This window comes from Drosophila mauritiana, chromosome 2R, assembly GCF_004382145.1.
Source record: "Drosophila mauritiana strain mau12 chromosome 2R, ASM438214v1, whole genome shotgun sequence".
Lineage (NCBI taxonomy): Eukaryota > Metazoa > Arthropoda > Insecta > Diptera > Drosophilidae > Drosophila > Drosophila mauritiana.
The window spans coordinates 9,019,076-9,039,949 of record NC_046668.1 but is presented as its reverse complement, the minus strand read 5'-3'; the positions used below and the strand labels follow the sequence as shown (position 1 = coordinate 9,039,949).

At 37.8% G+C, this 20,874-nt stretch overlaps 1 protein-coding gene across 21 annotated transcripts in view; it reads left to right on the top strand.

Moving 5' to 3' along the window:
• Positions 1 to 20,874, top strand: part of LOC117137748 (longitudinals lacking protein, isoforms F/I/K/T) — a 60,799-nt gene that overhangs the window by 12,304 nt on the left and 27,621 nt on the right. For 3 of the 21 annotated variants that reach the window (XM_033299334.1, XM_033299333.1, XM_033299332.1), the window contains exon 6: positions 20,532 to 20,873. The exons of 9 other annotated variants lie outside the window; for them this stretch is intronic. In XM_033299334.1, coding sequence (XP_033155225.1) covers positions 20,532 to 20,873 — 342 coding nt within the window. Of the gene's footprint in view, positions 1 to 3,723; positions 3,893 to 3,987; positions 4,399 to 5,072; positions 5,589 to 6,278; positions 7,296 to 7,911; positions 8,845 to 9,585; positions 10,959 to 11,471; positions 11,774 to 12,613; positions 13,504 to 14,713; positions 14,931 to 15,070; positions 15,507 to 19,675; positions 20,056 to 20,531; position 20,874 lie in introns of those variants that run through there. 9 more of the 21 variants (XM_033299351.1, XM_033299345.1, XM_033299350.1 and 6 more) reach the window with 9 other exon arrangements.

Below are 20,874 nucleotides of genomic sequence, written 5' to 3'. Positions count from 1 at the left end.
ACTGCAGCTTTGTCCTAGGCAGAAATCTCGAAGAAATGCCCTTATCTTTTAAGTTAGTGTTTAAATTTACGTATCAACAGTGTTCTATTTGTGTGCGTTGTGATCTCTCTCGCTCGCTATTTCCCTCTGTAAGCTGTTTGTGTGCGTGTGCCATTGTGTGTATAGTGCGTGTGTGTGAGTGTGCAGGGCTCCGTCCACATGTATTTTCCCTTCACAAAGAAAGCTCTCTCACAGTACAGTCGTGTCAAAAGATTGCAAAGTTTGGCCACACTTCCAGCATTTCTAGCAAAACTCGATTATGTTTGTTCGCCTTAACTTTGTTTGCATTTTCAAAGCATATCACACCACACCCGAGAACTTTCGCAAACAAACACATTCAATCTTTCATTTGTCATACTATACTTTGTGCCATTCCATTTTGATTGTCCTCTACTTTAGAACTCTCAGCGCGTGCTAATGTTTTTTACACATGTTTTTACTTTACATATTATTATGAAAATACGCATGCAGTTTTAAATTGTATTTTAGTACTATCTCTATATATACATATATATTTTGCTTTATTTTGGTTGACGGGACTTTTTTTGATTGTTTATTTTCCTTACGGATTTGTTTTTAGTTTTAAAGCTAGATTGTAAGCTTTTCCGATGCAAGTAACGCGCGCGAAACTTTCTTACGCGTTTTTACATTTTGTAAGTTTGGGCATTCTTTTTCCCATAACTTCAAATGTACGTCGTTGTTAAAAACTTTAAAAAACCCTTTATTGAGTTAAGTGAAAAGTGAAAAAATAAGCTAGAAGACCGCTCGGATGGAACCTGGTACTGAAGGATCGCCGCTTTGGAGGAGGATCAGCTGCCGGAGGTCTCAAGTCGTTGCCAAAACAAAGCACGTAACCATCCAAGATGGTGAGGTACACTTGCAGCTTTGGGTAACTTGACGAGATCCAACTGTACTCAACCATCCAACTGCGTCACGGAAATATCAGGTGCGTGTCCAGGTGAGTATGCTCCGCCCAACGGTATCGGTTGGGCGAAGTAAAAGACAAGAATGAAGTAAATTTTTTATTTTAAGTTCATTTTTGTTTGACTCCGAAAATATCCTATCCTATCAACCCTTCCTTTAATCCTCCAAGTATTACCAATTATCCGCCTTCCCAGATCAACATTCATACCTCATAGAAACCAAAATCATTTTACAGCGATTCCAGGTAATGTGCTATATAAAGAAAATATCTACAAGCGCTCTCTTCAAAAAAAAAAAAAAAAAAAAAAAATGAGTCGATGGACTTTCAGGGTAAGCTATAGTGTAACCTCCAGTCTCTACTCTTCCGATTTATTTCTAAGTGTACACCTTAAATTTACATTGTATATATATTTTTCTTAAAATTTCATTTTGCGTTTGGCGTTTGTTTGTTTTACAAAATTGCTTGAAGCGTTGCCAAACAAACACCAAACACCGAAAAATACATTCTCGCAAGAAATTCCACCGATCCTTACATACATATCCATATAGACAACACTGCAACGTTGCATTTTTACATTTATCCTGTTTGCCAAATCAATGAAAAGAAAAATCAGAGGAAGTGGAAATGATGAGTCACTAAATAACTTAGTAGGAAACCCTAAATTCATGGATCGTTTGATATTTTTTGTTGAAAGGTCCATTTGTGCAAGATATATGTGGTATGACAAACTAATTATATTTATATATTATTAGTTTTAAAACACTTTCTATAACTGATCCGAAGCAATAATCGATCAACCTTTGAAGCAAAAAATCATGGGGTTTCCCTAATCGCTTCTTAATGGTCAATAAAGCAAGTAATTCTTAAAAAGCTTTAAAAGCTTTTCTCCCCTCCATGTTTCTCTCTTTTGGTTAGTCGGTTCTTCTGTGACAATCTTGTTTGCCCACTTAATTTATAAACTCTTTGGTTCGCTGTGAGATATTTAAAAAGAATATCTAATTTTAATGTACATGAAACTGCTGTGGTTTAGCTCCTTATCCTATTCTAACCATCCTCTTTTACCGGCCCTCTCTTTCTACGCTCGTTCTGTTAATTGTTAATCAGAAAGAACAACAAATGATACAACAATGCCCGAAGCATTCGTTCAAGTTCAAGGTCGGCTAAATTATAATGTGTTTCTATGTGTGAGGTTGTGAATTTTTTCTTTAATCAGCATTGTTCACATGATCGCGGGATGGGGGTGGTGAAGAGGACAGACGACTGAAGCGGTAATATTAATGTTCATATCTGTGTGAATGTATCTCGTTTGCTTGATTTTTTGTTTGTTTTCGCCGTTTCCTTCGCGCTTGCTATTTTTAAAATTTTGTTCTGCATCCGTGTAAAGTCAATAATGATACGATGCGATTCTGCTTTAACAATTAAAGGCAATGGTTGCATAAATAATCAAGTTTGGGATTTTTCGATGAGAATTTCTTCACACGCAGAAAGTTTTTGATTGGTGTGTGAGATAGTGGTTCGAAAAACAGCTTTATTCGCGATACTTTCGATAGAGTGCTTCATTATGACGAGAATTTATAATCTTGCTTGACTTAAGGTTGTATAACCAAGTATGCGTTGGTAGAGAGTCGTTATTAGAGACTTGATTTTACTTGAGTCAATGCTGAATCATAACTGTTCGGTTGTTGGAAACGTATTTTGCTTAAATGTTTCGCACTATTTGTACATTAGTAATATGATATGAACACTAGTGTAGTAATGGCAATTATGTGAAATAAAGATATTGCGCAAATTAGATAGTTTTGCAATCGTATAGCCTGATTTTACCAAAATAGGTTTTGAAAATTTTGTTTTTCGCCTTTAACGCCCACCATTTCTCTCCCTATTTCTGGTTTTGGCCCAGTTGAAAGCTGTTTGCATGGCCTTGACCCAATTTACACAGGCACGTTGCATACATACGCAAAACAACAGGCAAATTCGACAGATAATATTTTTGTTATTTTTTTTGTGTAACTTGCAATGTGCCCAAAGCTTTTATCACATCACGCAAACCACAAGTGGAAAAACAAATTATTTACTTGCAGTCCTTGCTTTTTGTTAGTTCATGTGTGTGAATGTTTTTGGAGAAATTTAAACGTTTGTTATACATGTATCCTTGGATCCGCATTTTAATGTAGTTTATGTGAAAGAATTTACTCTCATCTTAAGTTAGTTGTAGTTGGATTATGTATCTTATATTAAGACTTCTTACCTCTCTTGCGCTAATTCCCATTACATATTTGTTGTTTTTCTTGGCTATATAGAAGGATAGGACAGAATAGAGCTTTTTTCTTCGACAAAAACGGCTTACAGTAGAAATTAAACTGACCTTTAAACGTAAACAAATCTAGAAAACATTTAACCACCTAGACAAATACCTAATAGGAAAATGGTTTTTAAGTTTGTTGGATCGTAAATGCTTATTTATGAATTTGTGTTCAGTCTCTGTGTTGCTTGTCGCTCAAAGAATGTGCTACTTTGTAAATTTTATTCAACAATGATTTTTATAAATCGATGAAAGAAAAGAACATTTTCTTAAACTACAATGCAAAAGTATAAAAAAAATTCGGATTTAAATGTTTTTCCTTCTAGAAGCTAATGTTTGTCAGTGAGAGGTTAAGCATACACAGTTTGTTTTTTCATTTGTTTTTGGTTTCGGAGTCGATATTTTTGGGTCTTTCTGTCCCCTATCCGCATTTGAAATATTGGTCCATTGGTTGCAGACTCAATGGTTGTGCCCAAAATCACCGCGGTGCGCGGTAGCTCGATGCGTCTGGCCAGAAGAAAGGCCACCCTGGCCATCGCTACGGCGATATCCACTTCCGTCAGTGCCACGCACATGATGTCCAGGCGTAAGCGCACGTTGATGGCGGCTACCTCTTCATCGTGCAGGTAAATTTTGATAGGCGATTGGCGCTTGGATTTTGGATCCTTTCATGATGAATCTGTATCCCAAAAGCCGATGATGATATTTCCGTTTCCTCTAGAAATACCAGCAGCGGTGAAAATGATCCCTCCACATCCACAAGCGCATCGGCTACCACCGCTTCCATATCAAAATCGAAATCGAAATGCAAGTTGGCGGATTCGGCGGATGCGGCTCCATTCGTGTGCCAGACGTGTGGACGTCGCTACCAAGTCCTAGGCACATTGAGGCGTCACATGCGCAAAGAGTGCAATCAGCCGAAGAAGTATGTGTGCCGCATGTGCGAACGTCGTTTCCACTATAATTTCAAGCTGCAAGATCACTACTACTATGTGCACAAAGGCGTCCAAAAGAGGGAATAGTTCAGTTTATAAGGATAAAAGTGTAACCGATGTAAAACACCCGTACACTCATCTTATTAGAACACAACACACTCAACATAAAACTACAATAAACTTGGGTAGATTTTCAACTTGTGGTTCTTCTGTATCTTAGATCGTGGCTAAGTGGAAGTTGAGTGGACCAGGTGAAGTGGTTAGAAGTGGATTTGATTGAGTGATTGAAGGGATTCCAGTGTTGCCAGCAAACAATTTTATGTACTTCATAGACAAGACAATCAATTCAAGTAGACGAGAGATTTAATTATTTAAGAATTACAATTATCCATAACCTAGAGACAATTTTGTTTAGTGCATTTCTTAATTAGGCATGATGTGTCCATGACTCGTAGATGTAGACTGACTGTTAGATGTAGTTTAGCTAATAGACTTCAATAAATACTTTACATTTTCTGATCATTGGAAATTACATTGCTTAAAACTGGGAATTTGAGAGTATTCTTTAGCGATTGATCTAGAATTGATGAAATTTGTAAAACATTTTCATACTATTGCTAAACAAAAACATTAGGAAAAAATTACACCATTGTTTTGATTTCTTTGATATGTCACACAGACAGTCTGGTTTGACCTTGCATATAACGTTAAGATAGTGAAGTTGGCAACACTGTGATTTTCGAAGTTTGTGTGTTTGAAATATAAAGCTTTGTCTGTCGATTGCTCGCTTTTTTCCATTCTGTTCTCTGTTTTTCTGGCTTTTATGTGTTTTGTTTCTCTATCTCCCCTTTGCTCAAACATTTAATTGCAGGTCTGCTCGAATTGAGTTTGAATCAAATGTTTTACTATGACAGCGAAATGCCGCCGCCACCGATACCGCCACCCGTGGTTGTTGAATCGCCGCCAGCTTCGCCACCACTTGCAGTGGTTACACCTGTGGTGCAACTGCGACGTGGAAAGCTGCGATCGCGGAGAAGGAAGGCGGCAAACAGTAGTAGCAGCACCACCAAGAAGAGCATTCCACCGCCAACGGTGCGGAGCAGCTCGGCGGCGAATCTGGCGAGAAACGCGGATATGCGGGACGATGGGAAGCTCCAGTGTCCACAGTGTCCGAACGCTTACACCAGGTTATCCGCATTGAAACGGCACCTGGAGTTCGAGTGCGGGATGCTGGAGAACTTCCGGTGTCAGGTTTGCGATGCTGGATTCAAGCGTAAGGACTCGCTGAATCGGCATTGCAAGGTCAAGAAGCACAATACCAAATATTTGTTTTAGACTGATCAAAAAAGCCATTAAAAACGTTAAGATAACGATGCCAATTTATAAATTGCCCTGGGAACTCTTTTCTTCAATTTTGACTCGACTTCTTTCTCGCGTGTCCCATGATCAACCACCTATAAAGCCATATGATATCTGTATATGTTATATTTTTGCTTGCTCAAAAACAGATCCACACTTACATTTTCTCTCCATATAAGCTCCTTTTTTCATAAATCACACACCCGAACAAACAACACACCAACAAAGGAAAACTCCCTTTTCTCGTGATGAGGTATCTGTCTTTTCTCTAAATCCCGACCCACCTTTCTACATCTTGCTCCACCTAAGATTAATCTTTAACCTAACGCCCGCTCTCCTTCCCTTTTATTTTGCCATGCTGCTGTGCAATTGTTTTTTTATACATATATGCCTGTTTGAAATTTGTTTTTGTTTAATGCCGAGCAGAAATTAATTTATTAATTTACCACGAAACAAAAATAATAATGCTTTCGAAACTAATCTGGCATTTTGAAAAACTAAAAAATAACAAATTGCTTGTTTTGCCTTGAAAAATAAACAACTAAACGAAACCAAATCTTAACCTTCGATAATGAAGTAAACGCATGATTTACCAAAAATAAAATTAACGTTTAATTAACGTTTTAAAAACAGAAAATCGCAAGGAAAATTATAGAAAACAGAATTCGAAACTGAGAAAATATGAAAATACCAAACGAAAAACAAAAACAAATTTCAGGCCTGCAGCTGATAGACGACTCCTCCTCAAGCCAGCAGAATCATCTAAATGGCAGCAAGCTGGAGCTGATGGATGGCAGCAGCGATGACTATCACCAGGGATCGGGATCCTTGCATCACTTTCATGCGCCGCAATTTGATCACTTTCAAGGATTATTAGCCGGCGGAAATAGTGTAGGTGCCGGAGCAGGAAGTGGGGGTCAGGAGGAGAGCTTTACGTGCCCGCAGTGCTATAGAACTTATCGAAGGCACGGAACCTTGCGGCGCCACCTGCGCCAGGAGTGCGGCAAGGGAAAGAGCATGGTGTGCTCCGTCTGCGGTCATCGCACGAAGCGGGCAGATCATCTGCGCCAGCATGTACGCAAAAAGCATCCGGAGATAGCCATGCGATCGTTGTTCAAGCGTCAGCAAAGAGCTGCAGCTGCGGCTGCCTCAGCCGGCGACGGAGAGGATCAGAAGCCCGAGACGGAAATTGTAGATCTGGTGGACATGCTGGACGATGGATCTGTGGCCGCTGCGGATGAGGATCATCAGCACGCCTACCTAGTCGAAGATGACGATGAGGATGAACTCCCGCAGCATCAGCAATCACATATAACAACAGAGGAGTCCACCAGTAACTATTACCGGCAGCAACTGCGGCAGCAGGCCCTTCTACAGCAGGCTCTCCATCAAGTGGCAGCTGCAGCTGCAGTGGTGGCCAGCGGCAACTCCACTACCTCCACTGAACTGCTTAACGGGGAGGGATTGTAGGAGGGATAGCAATTTGAACTGAGGGGCGGGTTCTCCTCTCTACCTCCATTTCGAGTAAAAGACGCGTAAAGAACGCTATCCTGTCCACTGAAAATCTCTACTACTACTAATTAAATTAACCAAAGAGCAGCGGTTGAACTTTGACCTTTTGGCTTGCAAAATTCTTTATTTTTCCTGCATTTATTATATGATGTTTAATACATTTATTTGGCTGTCGCACAACCAAAATATATGAGTATTTCTTTTTCCAGCGCAAAATCAAAAAGTTGAGAACTAATCAAATAATATTACAAAAAAAGTATATATATATTTTGTATAAAATAAAAAAAGGAGAAAGCTATTAACTAAAAATAAATGCAACGTTTTTTATAAACCAAACCACAACAAATGCGTTTTTCAATTGATGCATGAAACAAATACGAAAAAGTTGAGACACAGTTTCAATTGTAATTTAATTTCTTGATAATTTTTTGGTAAATAACATTTTCTCGAACATTTCGTTGGTGCCAAAGTTGATTATTTTTGTGTTTACCTTTAAGTTTAACTTAAGTTTTAACTGCGGCAAAATGTATATCCATGTAATGGCGGCGTCGGTTAACCTAATCCACATTATATATTGCATAATACAAAGCGTAGCTATAAGCCAAACAACAACACACTGTAAAAAATGAAACCCAACCAAACCCCAATCAAGTCAAAAAAGAAAGAAAGAAAAACAATAGAACATCGAGGACACAACACGAACATATCCACACAACACCACCCGCCATATCTCTATTTCTCAACTCTACTCCTTTCTCTGACTCTCTCTGTACTCTCTGTAAGAATCGTTAAACAGTCTCAGCAAATCTTAGACAAAAACCCAATCACAATTCTTACAGATTTAAGGACGCTTTACTGTAATTATGCCACGGCAGTTATAGCAGCGGCCAGTGCGGCCAGCAAGAAGCCGGCGGAGCATCAGACCGCAGCCAGCACAGCAAACCACCAGAACCTCAACCATCAGAACTTGCTGCAGCAGCATCACAGCAACAGCAGCAGCAATAGCAACTGCGGTGCTGCTGCTGAGATATGCGAGCCAGAAGTAACGATACGCAGAATGTTCAAATGTGGAAACTCTGGCCAGGCGGAGGCCATTGTAAACCACTTGCAAGTGACCGGTCAGCAGCACCAGCAGCTCCATTGCAACGTCAGCAACTGCAGTGGTTGTCACATGTCTGCGGCAGCAGCCTCCTTTCAGTTGGCCAATCTGCTGAATAGCGGCATACGTACGTCGTCTACCAGCAAACCGCAGCGTAATCACATTTCTGCCAGCGGCAACACAAGCAGCAGCAGCAACGCCAACACCAACAACAGTAGCGGCAATAGCAGCTCATCCTTGGCGGCCAAAAAGACCAGTGTTCAGTTTCATTGCGAGTTCTGCAACTTTAGCTGTTCGTGGCGATACGATTTGAAGCTGCACCTTAGGCAGAAGCACGGCATTCATCAGCTGAAGAAAGTCTAGGATTTAGGCGGAATGTGATTCCAAGATCGAGATCAAATTGGCTGTTATACATCTACGTAAAACATCCTTATTCTAGTTAAGAAACGTTGTTTAATCTCGCTCTATTGTTCTGTGTCTGTGCTAAGTCAATATCTGAAGTTAAATATATGTGTACGAATATTTATTGAAATGAAAGTTGATTTTTTATCACCGATATAAATTTTTAATAATGTATTTTTTAGAGCGAATGATGCCAGAATTACCATTACCTTTGGAGACCAACAACACCAGACCTCAAAACAACCCCTTTAGGAAAACATATTAAAAAAAAGATCAAAATGTTTAATCAAAATTCCATTGTATAATTTTTAAAACAAAGTTTAAAACTTTTAGGTTTTTTTTTTAATTTAAAAGGTTTAACCTTGAATTACAAGTTTTGTTTACAATTTCTAACATTCTAATCCGATAAGTATTTGATATTCGTTATTTAATAGATATTTTTAATCTTATTTTATGTATTTTTGTTATAGAAAGTATTTTATATGTATTTATTTTAATTATTGTTTTCCTTGAAAATTGTTTAGTGTAGCCTCTGCTGTAGTTTATGTTGATAATGAATTAGTATCATTATGTAAACTTGATTTAGTTATTGAATTGTATAATTTGTATTAGTTTTCCTTCAACTTCTCAAAAACAAATGCAACAAAATTTAACATTTAAGTTTAGTTTTAAGTTAAGTTCATAAACAAAATTGAAAGCGAACATTTGAGTCTTGTTTATGCCAATCAATTACATTAAGCCTAATTCTGGACCTTGTTTATGATTTTTCACACATGTTTCTTTTTATTTTCTTTTCATTTTCATTTCATACAACCCCCACAAAACATCAAAACCAAAAACCAATCAAATCGAATCGAAACGACTTTAATCTTCCCAAATCACAAATAATCAAACCCGAAACCACCGACATCATCACCAAAACCACACAAATACACACCATTCACATCACATCACAACACACCACACCACTAACCACCGATCGCCGGGATTCGATTTGGTTCGAACCCACCAGACCTGAAGTACGACTACAAGCACAGCGTTTTTGGCAGCGATGATGCGGATCAGGATCAATACAAGGAGCGTTTCCACTGCGCCGTCTGCAACAAGAGTTATCTCCGCAAGCGCCATCTGCAGCGCCATATGCGCGATGAATGCATTGGCATTCCGCCCCGATTCAATTGCGAGTTTTGCAGCTCTCGTTTCCGTCGCAAGTACCACATGGTGCGCCACTTGGTCTCCAAGCACGGTATTCCGCCGGCAATTGCACAGATGACAACGGGCAGTGGTTCGCGTTCCTCTATCGGCGGCTCGCTAGACCTAAAGTCCGGCGGCGGCCTAGCTGGTCTTCAGCAGATGGGTGGTGGCGGCGGCGGAGGCGGTGGCTCCACCGGTGATTGTGGCGCAAGTGTGGGCAGTGCTGGATCCCATAATGGCTGCGAGAGTCCCATACCAGAGAACCTGTCGCTGCGCAAGGAGAACTACGAAAACGAGAATTTGTCGGGCTCGCGGTGCACTTCGCCACTGCCACCGCACATTATGCCGATACCCACCTATGGGTTGACGGGTGCCATCACTGCGATCTCTGCCGCAGCAGCCGTGGTCGAGGAGCAAGCAGCGGCCGCAGCAGCAGCTGCAGCCATCGCTGAGGCTCAAGCCAAGAACAACAATGAATCCGGAGGAGGAAGGTCCGACGCCGATGACGATGACGAGACGTTGGCCGCACAAGCCGAGGCTGTCGCAGCTCTCGGCATCAAGCCGGAACCGGTGACGCCCAGCAAGGTGCAGCACCTGATGAACGAGGAGTGGAACATGAAGCTGGGCCTACAGATCATATCGAATTCATTGCTCAAGGAGCGATTGATGAACACTATGCCATTTGCTTATAACAACAACTAAAGCTCTTTCTAGCTATTTATATTATTTATTGAAACCTAAAGAATCTCTCAATTTTTTTAATTTGTCAAGAGCAAAGGCTCTGCGTATTTGCATACTATATTCATACGTTTTCGCCCCCAAGCACCCCTTTTTTACACTATGTATTTGCCCCGTACGAGAATCTCAAACGTAGACATTCCATTTTGAAGATAATTTTAATTATGTATTTTTGTGAGTCGCCCGTAGACAAAATGTGTCTTAAAATTTGTCAATATTACAGTGTTGAATCATCCAATGACGGATCTTTCCTAAGACGAACGATAACTAACTCGAAACGTCACGAATTTCTAAACATATAAGACGCTTTTCAGCATGACAGGGATGGGATTACTTTACCCAAAAAGAGTCCAGCATCTAAACTATTTGTTAGTCATTTAAGATGAAACCAAAAAAGTCAAGAGAGAATATCAAATCTTTTACTACAAGTTGAGTAATTTCAATTTGATTTAATCCAAAAAACGCAAAATACTCAACTAGCCACCAAACTTTTCTCTTGCAAAATGGAGGAAGCCATGGAGGTTGATTTATAAATGTAACGCACTTATTCCAAATGATATGCCACCAAAATGTACGACCTAGTTAAGTTATTACTATACTATACATTTCTAGCATGTATACCTAATTTTAAAGCCTAATTTATCCAAAGCAAAACGAAACAGAAATGAGAATTATATTTTAATTGAATAAATTACGAAAACACCAAATACACAAAATATACCATATTTATGTATTCAATTGCAGCAATCGAAAGTTTTATTTTTATAGCCTTTCTCATTCCCAATTTGCCATCGTGTCACCACCTCATCCTTTGTTCATACCCCACATGATCCATCCATGTTTTCGTTTTCGTGTATGTTTTTTGGTTTCCATCCCGCCCTCGTTCAGTGTTGTCTTTTTTTTTGTTTCATTCGAAAATTGTGCGAATTTTTCACTAACCTATTTTTATTACTAAATTTCTTTTAGATGTCTCTACAAACCAAACTGTTGTACTACCCCACTACTCCATCTACCACTACTACTCCAATATCTACTACCTACTATCACATACTACTATCTATGAAGCCGACCGAACCGTATCCGTATCTTGTCCTGGAAAACTCAACTGCCTGCCGCAGCGCAACAATCTGCAAGAAACAAAGTCTGTCACAGTATTATATACCATACATTTTTTCTTATATATACTTATGATATATATCTTTGTTCTGTGTAAAATCTTGCCTCGAATTGTTTTTGTCTGGGTTTCAACTTGATCTACACGTACATCCGGTGCGATACAGTGCGTTTCGGGATGGTATTACAGTAAAGTATATAACTAAATTATGTCGATTTCAGTAACTTTTGGCTTGAAGTAAAGTACCGATGCGCACTATATCGCCCCATATAAGCATGTTCTCAGCATAGTTCGTGTCTATTTTCCACTTTCTTGCTTGGGTTCTCTCATGTGTCTGCTTTTTGTGTCTCAAATGCGTGTGCGTTTTGTGGCGAGTGTATGGGCGTGTGCGTCCTTGGAGCTTTTTGTGTGGTTTTTCCAATTCCTAGTCTTAATCTTTCTCTATTTGATAATATATTTGTGTCTCCCTCAATGAAATACTTGCAAAACCAAAATAAATTACTTAACACTTGATGTTTTTTCTTACACAGACTTTTTTCTAGTATCTAAGGCGGTTCAACTTGGGTTTATTACGAATATATATATATTAATTATGGGCTAAACTTTTCTAATTCTAAGAAATCTCGATGTTTAAATTTTTTTTTATTTTCCCGTCAAAATAGTTAAATTTTTTGTTTTTGGAATGCCTGACATGTTTTTTAAGTCGTTAATTATTATGAATTTTTATTTAATATTTATATATACATATGATTTTCTCCTGATTTTTTTTGTAGCTTAGCAAATTTGACTTGCTCAAAAAGTACAGAAATCGAAATGTGTAAAGCAGAGTGTCCAATACAGATATCAAATATACAGTCAGTCATACACGATCAGGAAACGTATCATACTATATCAACAATCAACCAATTCAACTCGATCACTTTCACCCACTCACTTACCCATCCGTCTTCGTGTGCCCCCCACTCTCCGCCCCGCACCCACATCTACATTGCAGATTTCGTACTAACCTGGTATCAGCACGCCTGCGATCAGTGCGGCAAGTCGTACAAGACCCGCAAGAGTCTCAGTCGCCATCGACGGTTCGAGTGCCGCTTCACCACCGAAAGACCCATCTTCCAGTGCCCCAGCTGCAATTATGCGGCCAAGAGGAGCGACAACCTAACCAAGCACATCAAGACCCATTTTGCCAAAATGAAAAAGGACTTCCTGCCGCTGGCCTTTCAGATGCAGGCCTCCACGGGAATAGCCACCAAATGGGAGGCCACCGCATAGGGAGGTGGCACCAAGAAAAAAAAAGCAACCATTTTATCTCCAACTTTAATACAGTCCTTGAAGTTTAGTTCTATACAAATTGAGTTCTTAAAACAAAGGCCAACCAACCAGGACAGACTGCAATGATCTACTGAGCTCGCGCAGGAGCACACTTATGCTTATCGAACGAACGGCAATGAGAAAAACAAAATTCAGCTTTCACTTTGTGTTATGTATGGTAAACACGATTTGCATAAATTTGGTTAATTTATGTAGATGGCATACAAAGGCGGGCAGCAGGCAACCAACAACCTGCCCTGCTTAAAATTCAAATCATTGCAGTCGACTTGTGTCGGTTCTTATTTAACATTCGTAGTTTAGACCTAAGTTAAGCGCAGAAATTTTCGCAATCATAACTTATGCTTCAGCTAGTCTGGCTTTTTCCTAAGTTAATTTAAGTTTAAAATTGGTAGTCTTTAGTTTATAGTCCAGTAAGCCAAAAAAGTCCAAAGAGAAACGTGAACGAAACTAAGTCAGGGAGGGGATGGGATGAACTACTGAGAGTAGTTCGGGGTTAGCGACCCGCACACTTTGCATTCCTAAGAAAAGAAACCAAAAAAACCAAAACCAAAAGACAAAAAGTGAAACATTTTTCGATATAGTCTAGTTTGTAGTTAAGAGAGGCCATGCCAAATCAGCGAAATTCCAAATGAAATGAGAAAAAAAAAGAATCAACTAACACTAAACTTTTGTGGATTAAGTTCATAAAATCTAAGTTCCTTTGCTAGCTAGGATTATGACTAACTGATAGACAAGGATCTCAAATGAATACAAACGAAACGCAACCAACAGTACAAGTACAACAAACAAACAATTAACTAAAACTATTGACTAAACAGCCGCAAACACATAGTTCAAATGTATAACACGCATATATTTACAGAGCAGCCATTGAAGAAAGGAATAACTTAGAGCCCGAGTCTTAAGCAGTTACTATATATTTTGTGAACCGTTGATGAATGTGAATCGAATTTTGTGAACACACACAGGAGTTAAACAAGCGAAAATGATATTTAGCTAGCGTTCTATCAGTAATTTGAACTTATACCTATATTTATATTTATAAGCAAAATGCCACTATTTTTATATGTCAGAGCCATTACTAAGTATTTTTTATATGCATATATATAAATATGAATATTTTTGTAACTCGAATAAATTTGTATTGATCAAGAAACCGTTTGTATAACTAGTGGGTCGCTCTCTCCTCGTCTCTCTGCCGTCCAGTTTACTAAACATGTTTCATTGCAGACCCATGTCAAGCATCACCATCATATGCATCAACATCAGTCAAGATCAGTCATCATCCCACAGCGTTCATTCAAACAAAATCAATCAAAAAAGCAAAAAAGAAATCAAGAATAAAAAAAAGCAAACCCAGCAACAAATAAAACCAAGCCAATCTGCAACTACTGCTGCTAGCTCTGCTCACGCTTCACCATGCCACGCCCACACAAAATACAAAAAATTTAAATCAAGCAAACCACCCCGCAACACACACTAACTGTAAATATCACCAATGTATTACTATTACTATTTTTTAATTTATAATACTCAGTGCAAAAGTTAACGTTACCAAATTCATTCTATTTACGAAATTAATTGTTTACGAACTCTAAAATCGTTTTTCCTACTGAAATCTTGTTACTTTTTCAAAACGAAATATGTGCTCTAGTTGTGTAAGATTTGTTTTTTGCCCAAATCAAATGGAACATACCGACACTCATGAAATGTATCTCTCTTTCTTCTCCTTCTATACAAATGCTAAACATCTAATTTGTAGCGCCAAGCAGCTATGTATCCAACTCGAGCCAAACTCCACCGCCAATTGGGGGCTCATCGTCGGCCAGTTCGGCGCAAGCCCTGATCCGCGACTACTGGTACGAACTCAAGTTCTCCGACCTGTTCAAGTTCATTAATCCGGATGGACGTTACCAGTGCCCCAGATTCAATTGCCTGAAGAGCTACAAGGACGCCAGCTCGCTGCAACGACATATCAGGTGAGTGAGTATCCACGATGTGGATATAATCGCGATTTGTGGTCGGTCGTCTGTCTGATGATATTGTGATGATATGATACTGATACCTGTCTATCTCTGCCTCTCTCTCTATATTTATGCGATGACTCCGTATCCCCCAGATATGAATGTGGTGGACAGAAAAAATTTCGCTGTCTGATGTGCGGCAAAGCATTTTCACAAAGCTCCCACCTAAAGCGACACCTTGAGAGCGGTGTCTGTGTCAAATATTACTTATGAGATAATGTTTTCTTTAAAATCAAATAGAATAAGCGTTATCCCAATAGGCAGAAGATCAACTGATGATCGAAATGAAGATGTAGAACATGAACAAGATTATATACACGACACGTATATTACACACACACACACACACAAACACACGCAATACAGCAAGACGACAACAAACAATGAGAACAAAAGGATATATAGAACAATTAGATAAAACCAAGAACAATTACAAATAACAAACAACAAAACGAATTTATTGGATGCCACATCATTTATAAAGGAAATGGATAAAAAAAAAACCAACCAATCTATATATATAGTATATATGATGAGAATTATTGTTGAAACTGAGCATTAATGAAACAAACGGAATACTTAGTTAATGAACAAGTGAAAACGAAATATTTAACAAGCTAGAACAACAATATATACACATATATTAAATGCAGTCAGTGAACATTTTATAGGATTTTAGTAAAATGTAAAACCACATAAAAAACCTAAGAAAACCAAAAAAAAAAAAGAAACTAAACTAAGTAATAGAACAGAGAGGCAAACAAACAAAAGTTAAAGAACAAAACATAAAAAATTAAAGAAAACCGAAAACATAAAACAAAACATACACGCAAGGAAGCTAAGAGCAAACAATTTTAGTCAAACTAACCAAAACTACGTAATTTTAGTTAAAATATATAAATAATATAGAAACTAAACCAAGCAAAACTTAGTGAAATTAACAAATGAGAGAAATGCATATACATATAACAACCGACAAAAGGAAAGAGAACAAAGCAGAGCAGAACAGAAACAGAACAAAATTAACAGAAATGCATATAACAAAACGTACTGTGTTTATTTGTTGCCAAATATATATCTATTATATATATTTCTAATATATAATATAATTAATACGATTCTTGTTATGCCACACAACCACGAAATTAACTAAACCTGAAATGCGAGTGGATGACATCAAAAACAATAAGAGCAGAGCAAGAAGATCATCAAAAGATAACTAAATGTTATTGTTTAAGTTGTTATTATGCCAGCAGGTACACAGACACACCAACACACACGCTGCTTACGTACAGTGAAACTTCTGGATTGAAGAAACCCGTGTCCAGATAGAGGCCCCACTGTACGTAGCCAGTAAATAATACACTTTAAGTCTCATAGAGTCAACTTTGTTTAGGCATCACGAGTGTTTAGCAGAGGCAGTTGGTCGAAAGGGATTGCAGGAAGATTTGTTACATGGTTCCAAGAACAAAAATAGTAAAGAGAGTTTATATACATATATACAAAACATATACATATGAGAGGAAACAACCACATCTACATAAAAATATACACATATAGAACTATATATAATGCTATATTAGCAAAAATGTTGTCTGTTGAACAAAGAGAGGATATTAAGGAAACGGAAATTGTTAGTCAGTGGCGAGGATTAGATGTTGGTAACATTGTACTCACATCGCCAAAAGTAATTGTATTTGTATGATTAGGTGCGTGTCTGTGTGTGTGGGTGTGGGTGTGTGCGTAGCCTTGTGCGAGTGTGTGTGCCAATCGGTCAAAGGATTTTTTACCAGAGAAAAAGAAAAAAAAATAAAGAAATAGAACATTTTGTGCCATTAGAAATTCTCCACCAAAACTGAAAGTAAAATTCAATGCTGCTTTAGTGACGACGATGAAGCCATAGAAGAGATCGAACAATATACTCATACATGATATATGTATATGTGAACCAATATGATTTGTTGTTGCATTCGAAGACGAAACACGATTCTGTTGACAAGTGTAATTTATAGTACATTTTTGTTGTGAGTTCAAAGATTGAGTCTAGTGAAATTTTTGACGGCAGAAGTGACAACTAAATGCTACGAGAGTGCCATTATCAAACAAATTTTTAATATATATATATATAAATGATAAATTATTGAAATTATACGGAATACATATATATATATATAACCTAAGCAGGAGGCAACTAAACATAATTTCTAGTTAGGAACGCAGTAAGGAAGTGTAAGGAGCGCAGAAAATATATTGTTTGTTGCTTGTTGATTGTTAATTTTTGGGTTGCAGAAAATAAACCTAAGCATATATGCAAGATACATGTATATGACAGTACAATAAACAAATAAAATAAAAATACAGAATATAGAGAACAAACAAAGCAGCAATAGAAACCTATATGAACTCGAATGAACTAGACAAATTATACACAGTATAAAGGAAGCTAAAAACGAATGAAAATCAATTATAGTGAAGTACTAACTGCAGTTTAAGACCGATTTGACACTAATCCAAGCACGCAACTTACCGATCTGCCTAAAGAAATTGATTAATTGTTAGTTATATTGGAAAGTAGAAACCTTCATTTTGGCAACTATCCTTGCAGCATTCGGTCGGTCCGGTTTGTGAATTTAGTGTCAATTATCGGTATTAGCACATGTTCACCTCCTCCCCCCCGTAAATAACTAATACCAAAGGCAAATTTTTGATTGATTTACTTCAATTTGTTTACAAAATTTTGCCACAAGTGCAATACTTCAAAAGTTTGTTTAGCAATTTGTCTTGTGCGGCTATTTGCCAAAGTCAATTTTTGAAATGAATAGTCTAAAGAACCATTTTGTAACCCCAAAAACAAAAACACACACAAAAAACAACCTCCAAGCGAACAAGACAAATTGTGGAACTCTTTGAAGGAATAGAAGAAATATTGCTTTTAAATTAGTAAAAATTTAATTGAGAATTATTCGCTTTACTTGTATGAATAATGTTTTTTGTTAAACTAATTTACTAAGACCTTGTTGCGAGTAGCTAAATTATTATTATTATTTTTGCTGTTAAAGTTTAGATAAAGGGAATGAAACATGGAATGTTTCGCAATAACTTTTTTGTTAAATCGTTTTTCTTTAAATTAGTTATAACACTGTTTTAATATTATTATTACGTTTACAAACATATATCGTTTCACATTAATTTAACCAGAGAACTCTTTATGTTTTAACTTTTGTTATATTGTTAATTAATATTTATTGACTAAGAGCAGAAAACCGTTTGCAAAAAACCATAAAAAAATTAGAGTTAACTATGTAAGTTACAAAATAATGAACAAAATATACTCCAAAGAAACCAACCAAAAATATATATATATACACACATATATACAAGGACATATACATATACCAATATATATATATTTTAGACAAAAACTGAACAAAGCAAAAACAGCAACCAGACAAGAAAACGTTTTAGTAAAAGTGTATTTGGAACAAAGAAATTGCCATAACAGTCTAAAAGGATTAACGGATATATATATATATATATATATATTATATATATAATCAAACCAAAAACAATAATTACCAGAACAAGAACAACCGTAAGAAAAGTTTAATTGTAACGAAAGTTGTTTATTTTTTGTAGCGTAATATTTAACAACAATGAAACCGAGTAAATTGATAAATGATATATACATATATTTATTGTTAACGAAACCACGGATAAGGCGAAATTATGAAACAAATTTATACAACATGAATAATAAGAAAACGTAAACAGAGAAAAAGCAAGAAAAACTTTCATTGACGAAGCTGATATTGTTAGTACCTTAAAACCATGGAATAAAAAACAAAAACCAATTAATAATTATTAATAATTATAACAAGCGGTAGGATTAAACAATGAGAAAAACACAAAAAATAAGATTTGATGTAACCAAAACCAAGCTAAGGCCATTTGAGATTATGTTTTAATTTTTCGAGAAACCATTTAACCCCAAAAATTGTTATTTTTGCGAAAACTGAACAAATGGCATTATATATGAAATCGTTTATATACACATTGTTTGAAGAAAGTGGTAACAGAAAAACCAACAACAAGAATAATAAAGATTGATATTGAAATGTTGAAACCCCAAAAAAACAGAATCACGGACCTTAATAATTGTTACTGGGCAGTGTGGGGGCCGCCTCAACTTTGTTTGCCTCAACTAATACATTTCCCTACTTACAGATGAACTATCTCCAAGGGTCAAGAGTCAGGTCAATGGTTGGTTCCTAATGAAAACTGAAACCATTGCTACCGTTACGCCATAGTAGACGGTACTACCTGCAACTGTGGGCCAAGTCATTGCCTCGAATTAAAGCAACTTCTAGATTTTATTTTCAATTAAAACAAAAAAAAAAAAATATTAAAAAAAGAGAAATAGAGAAAGAATGGTAAGATTGGTTTTCTCATTTTGTTTTAGCTTAGATTGTAATTTTCCTCTAGCTACCGATGTAACTTTCTGCTACAGTAACTATCTATCGCTTCGCAATTGAACTGGAAGTTGGTTATACAAGAACATGCATACATATATCATACACACAGCATTCTTCATCAGTCCCCATGTGATTTTTGTTTAACTATGAATTCGCGCCCATTAAATGTGCATTTTGTATATAAGAAATTCGCTAACCTATTTCGTTTCTTTCTCGCAACTCTTTTAGAAAACTGCTGGACGATATCCGTGAAATCGGTCACCTCGCTGAACAATGTCTCGCCATCGAACAACTCGCACATTTGTCCGCGCTGCGAGAAGGCCTACACGTACAAGAAGAATCTCTCCAGGCATCTTCGATACGAGTGTGGTCAGCTGCCCACGGAGAAGTGTCGCCATTGTTCCTACGTGGCGCGCTACAAGCATAGTCTTAATATGCACGTAAAGACGCAGCATCCGGAGCAGATCAGTGATGCATCCGTGGGTTCTTCGGGATCGAGCGATGGGGTCAGGGATAGACGGGGCCGATCACTAGTTCGTGGTCTCTTCGATTCGGCCAAGGGGGAAAAGTTCCTTGATTACCTTAATAACTAGTTTTAGATCCGATCTCGAGCGCAGGTAAGTTGTGCAGGGAGGGGGAAGGGGGATGAGAGGAAGGTACCAGAGACCACTTCTAATGATAATAAAAATGCCTTTTGTAACCAAAATTGAAACGTGTCATTATTGAATTCTTCTGTAGTCCTTAAGTTAGTTAAGCCTTTTTAGGGGCGCGGTTTTTATTCCTTTTTTTGGCTGTGGTATTTTGTTTGTCCTTGGTTATCATTTAATTGTGCTGTACAGCAAACACAACCCACCAACACACACCTATACATAAAGCTTTAAATTTAAGAAAATAGCTTAAGAACTAAAACGAAAACGGAACCTGAAATTTGTTTGCTTGTTTTCACCAAGTTTAGTTGTAATAACCAAAAAAAAAAGTTCAAAAGGATACTATTAGTGACAGGAGCTGAGCTTAACTACTTCCACTAAGCGGTAAACTCTTGAAACCCAACATATTACTAACCACTATTCGTTCGACTCTGCAGCATCCAAGCAGGACAAGGGCGAGCAGACCGAAGGAGCACAGGATGAATTCGAACTGGACGACTGTTTGCTCGAAAGCAACGACATAGTCATCACCCAGAACAAGGATGGATTCGTGCTGCACGTGAAGAAGCTGGGTAACATTACGGCTGCCAAGTTGGAGGAGAACCAGGCGGTGGCACAACAACAGGCCCAAGCGGCTGTGACTGTCACCGGGCCGGCTGGACAACCCACGCCCACTATCACGGAACTCTTGAACGCCGCCGCCGCTTCGCACTCGGAAGCCAAACCCACACTGACCACTCTGACCAGTACGCCCATTAAATTGCCGTCGTCGGAATGCGG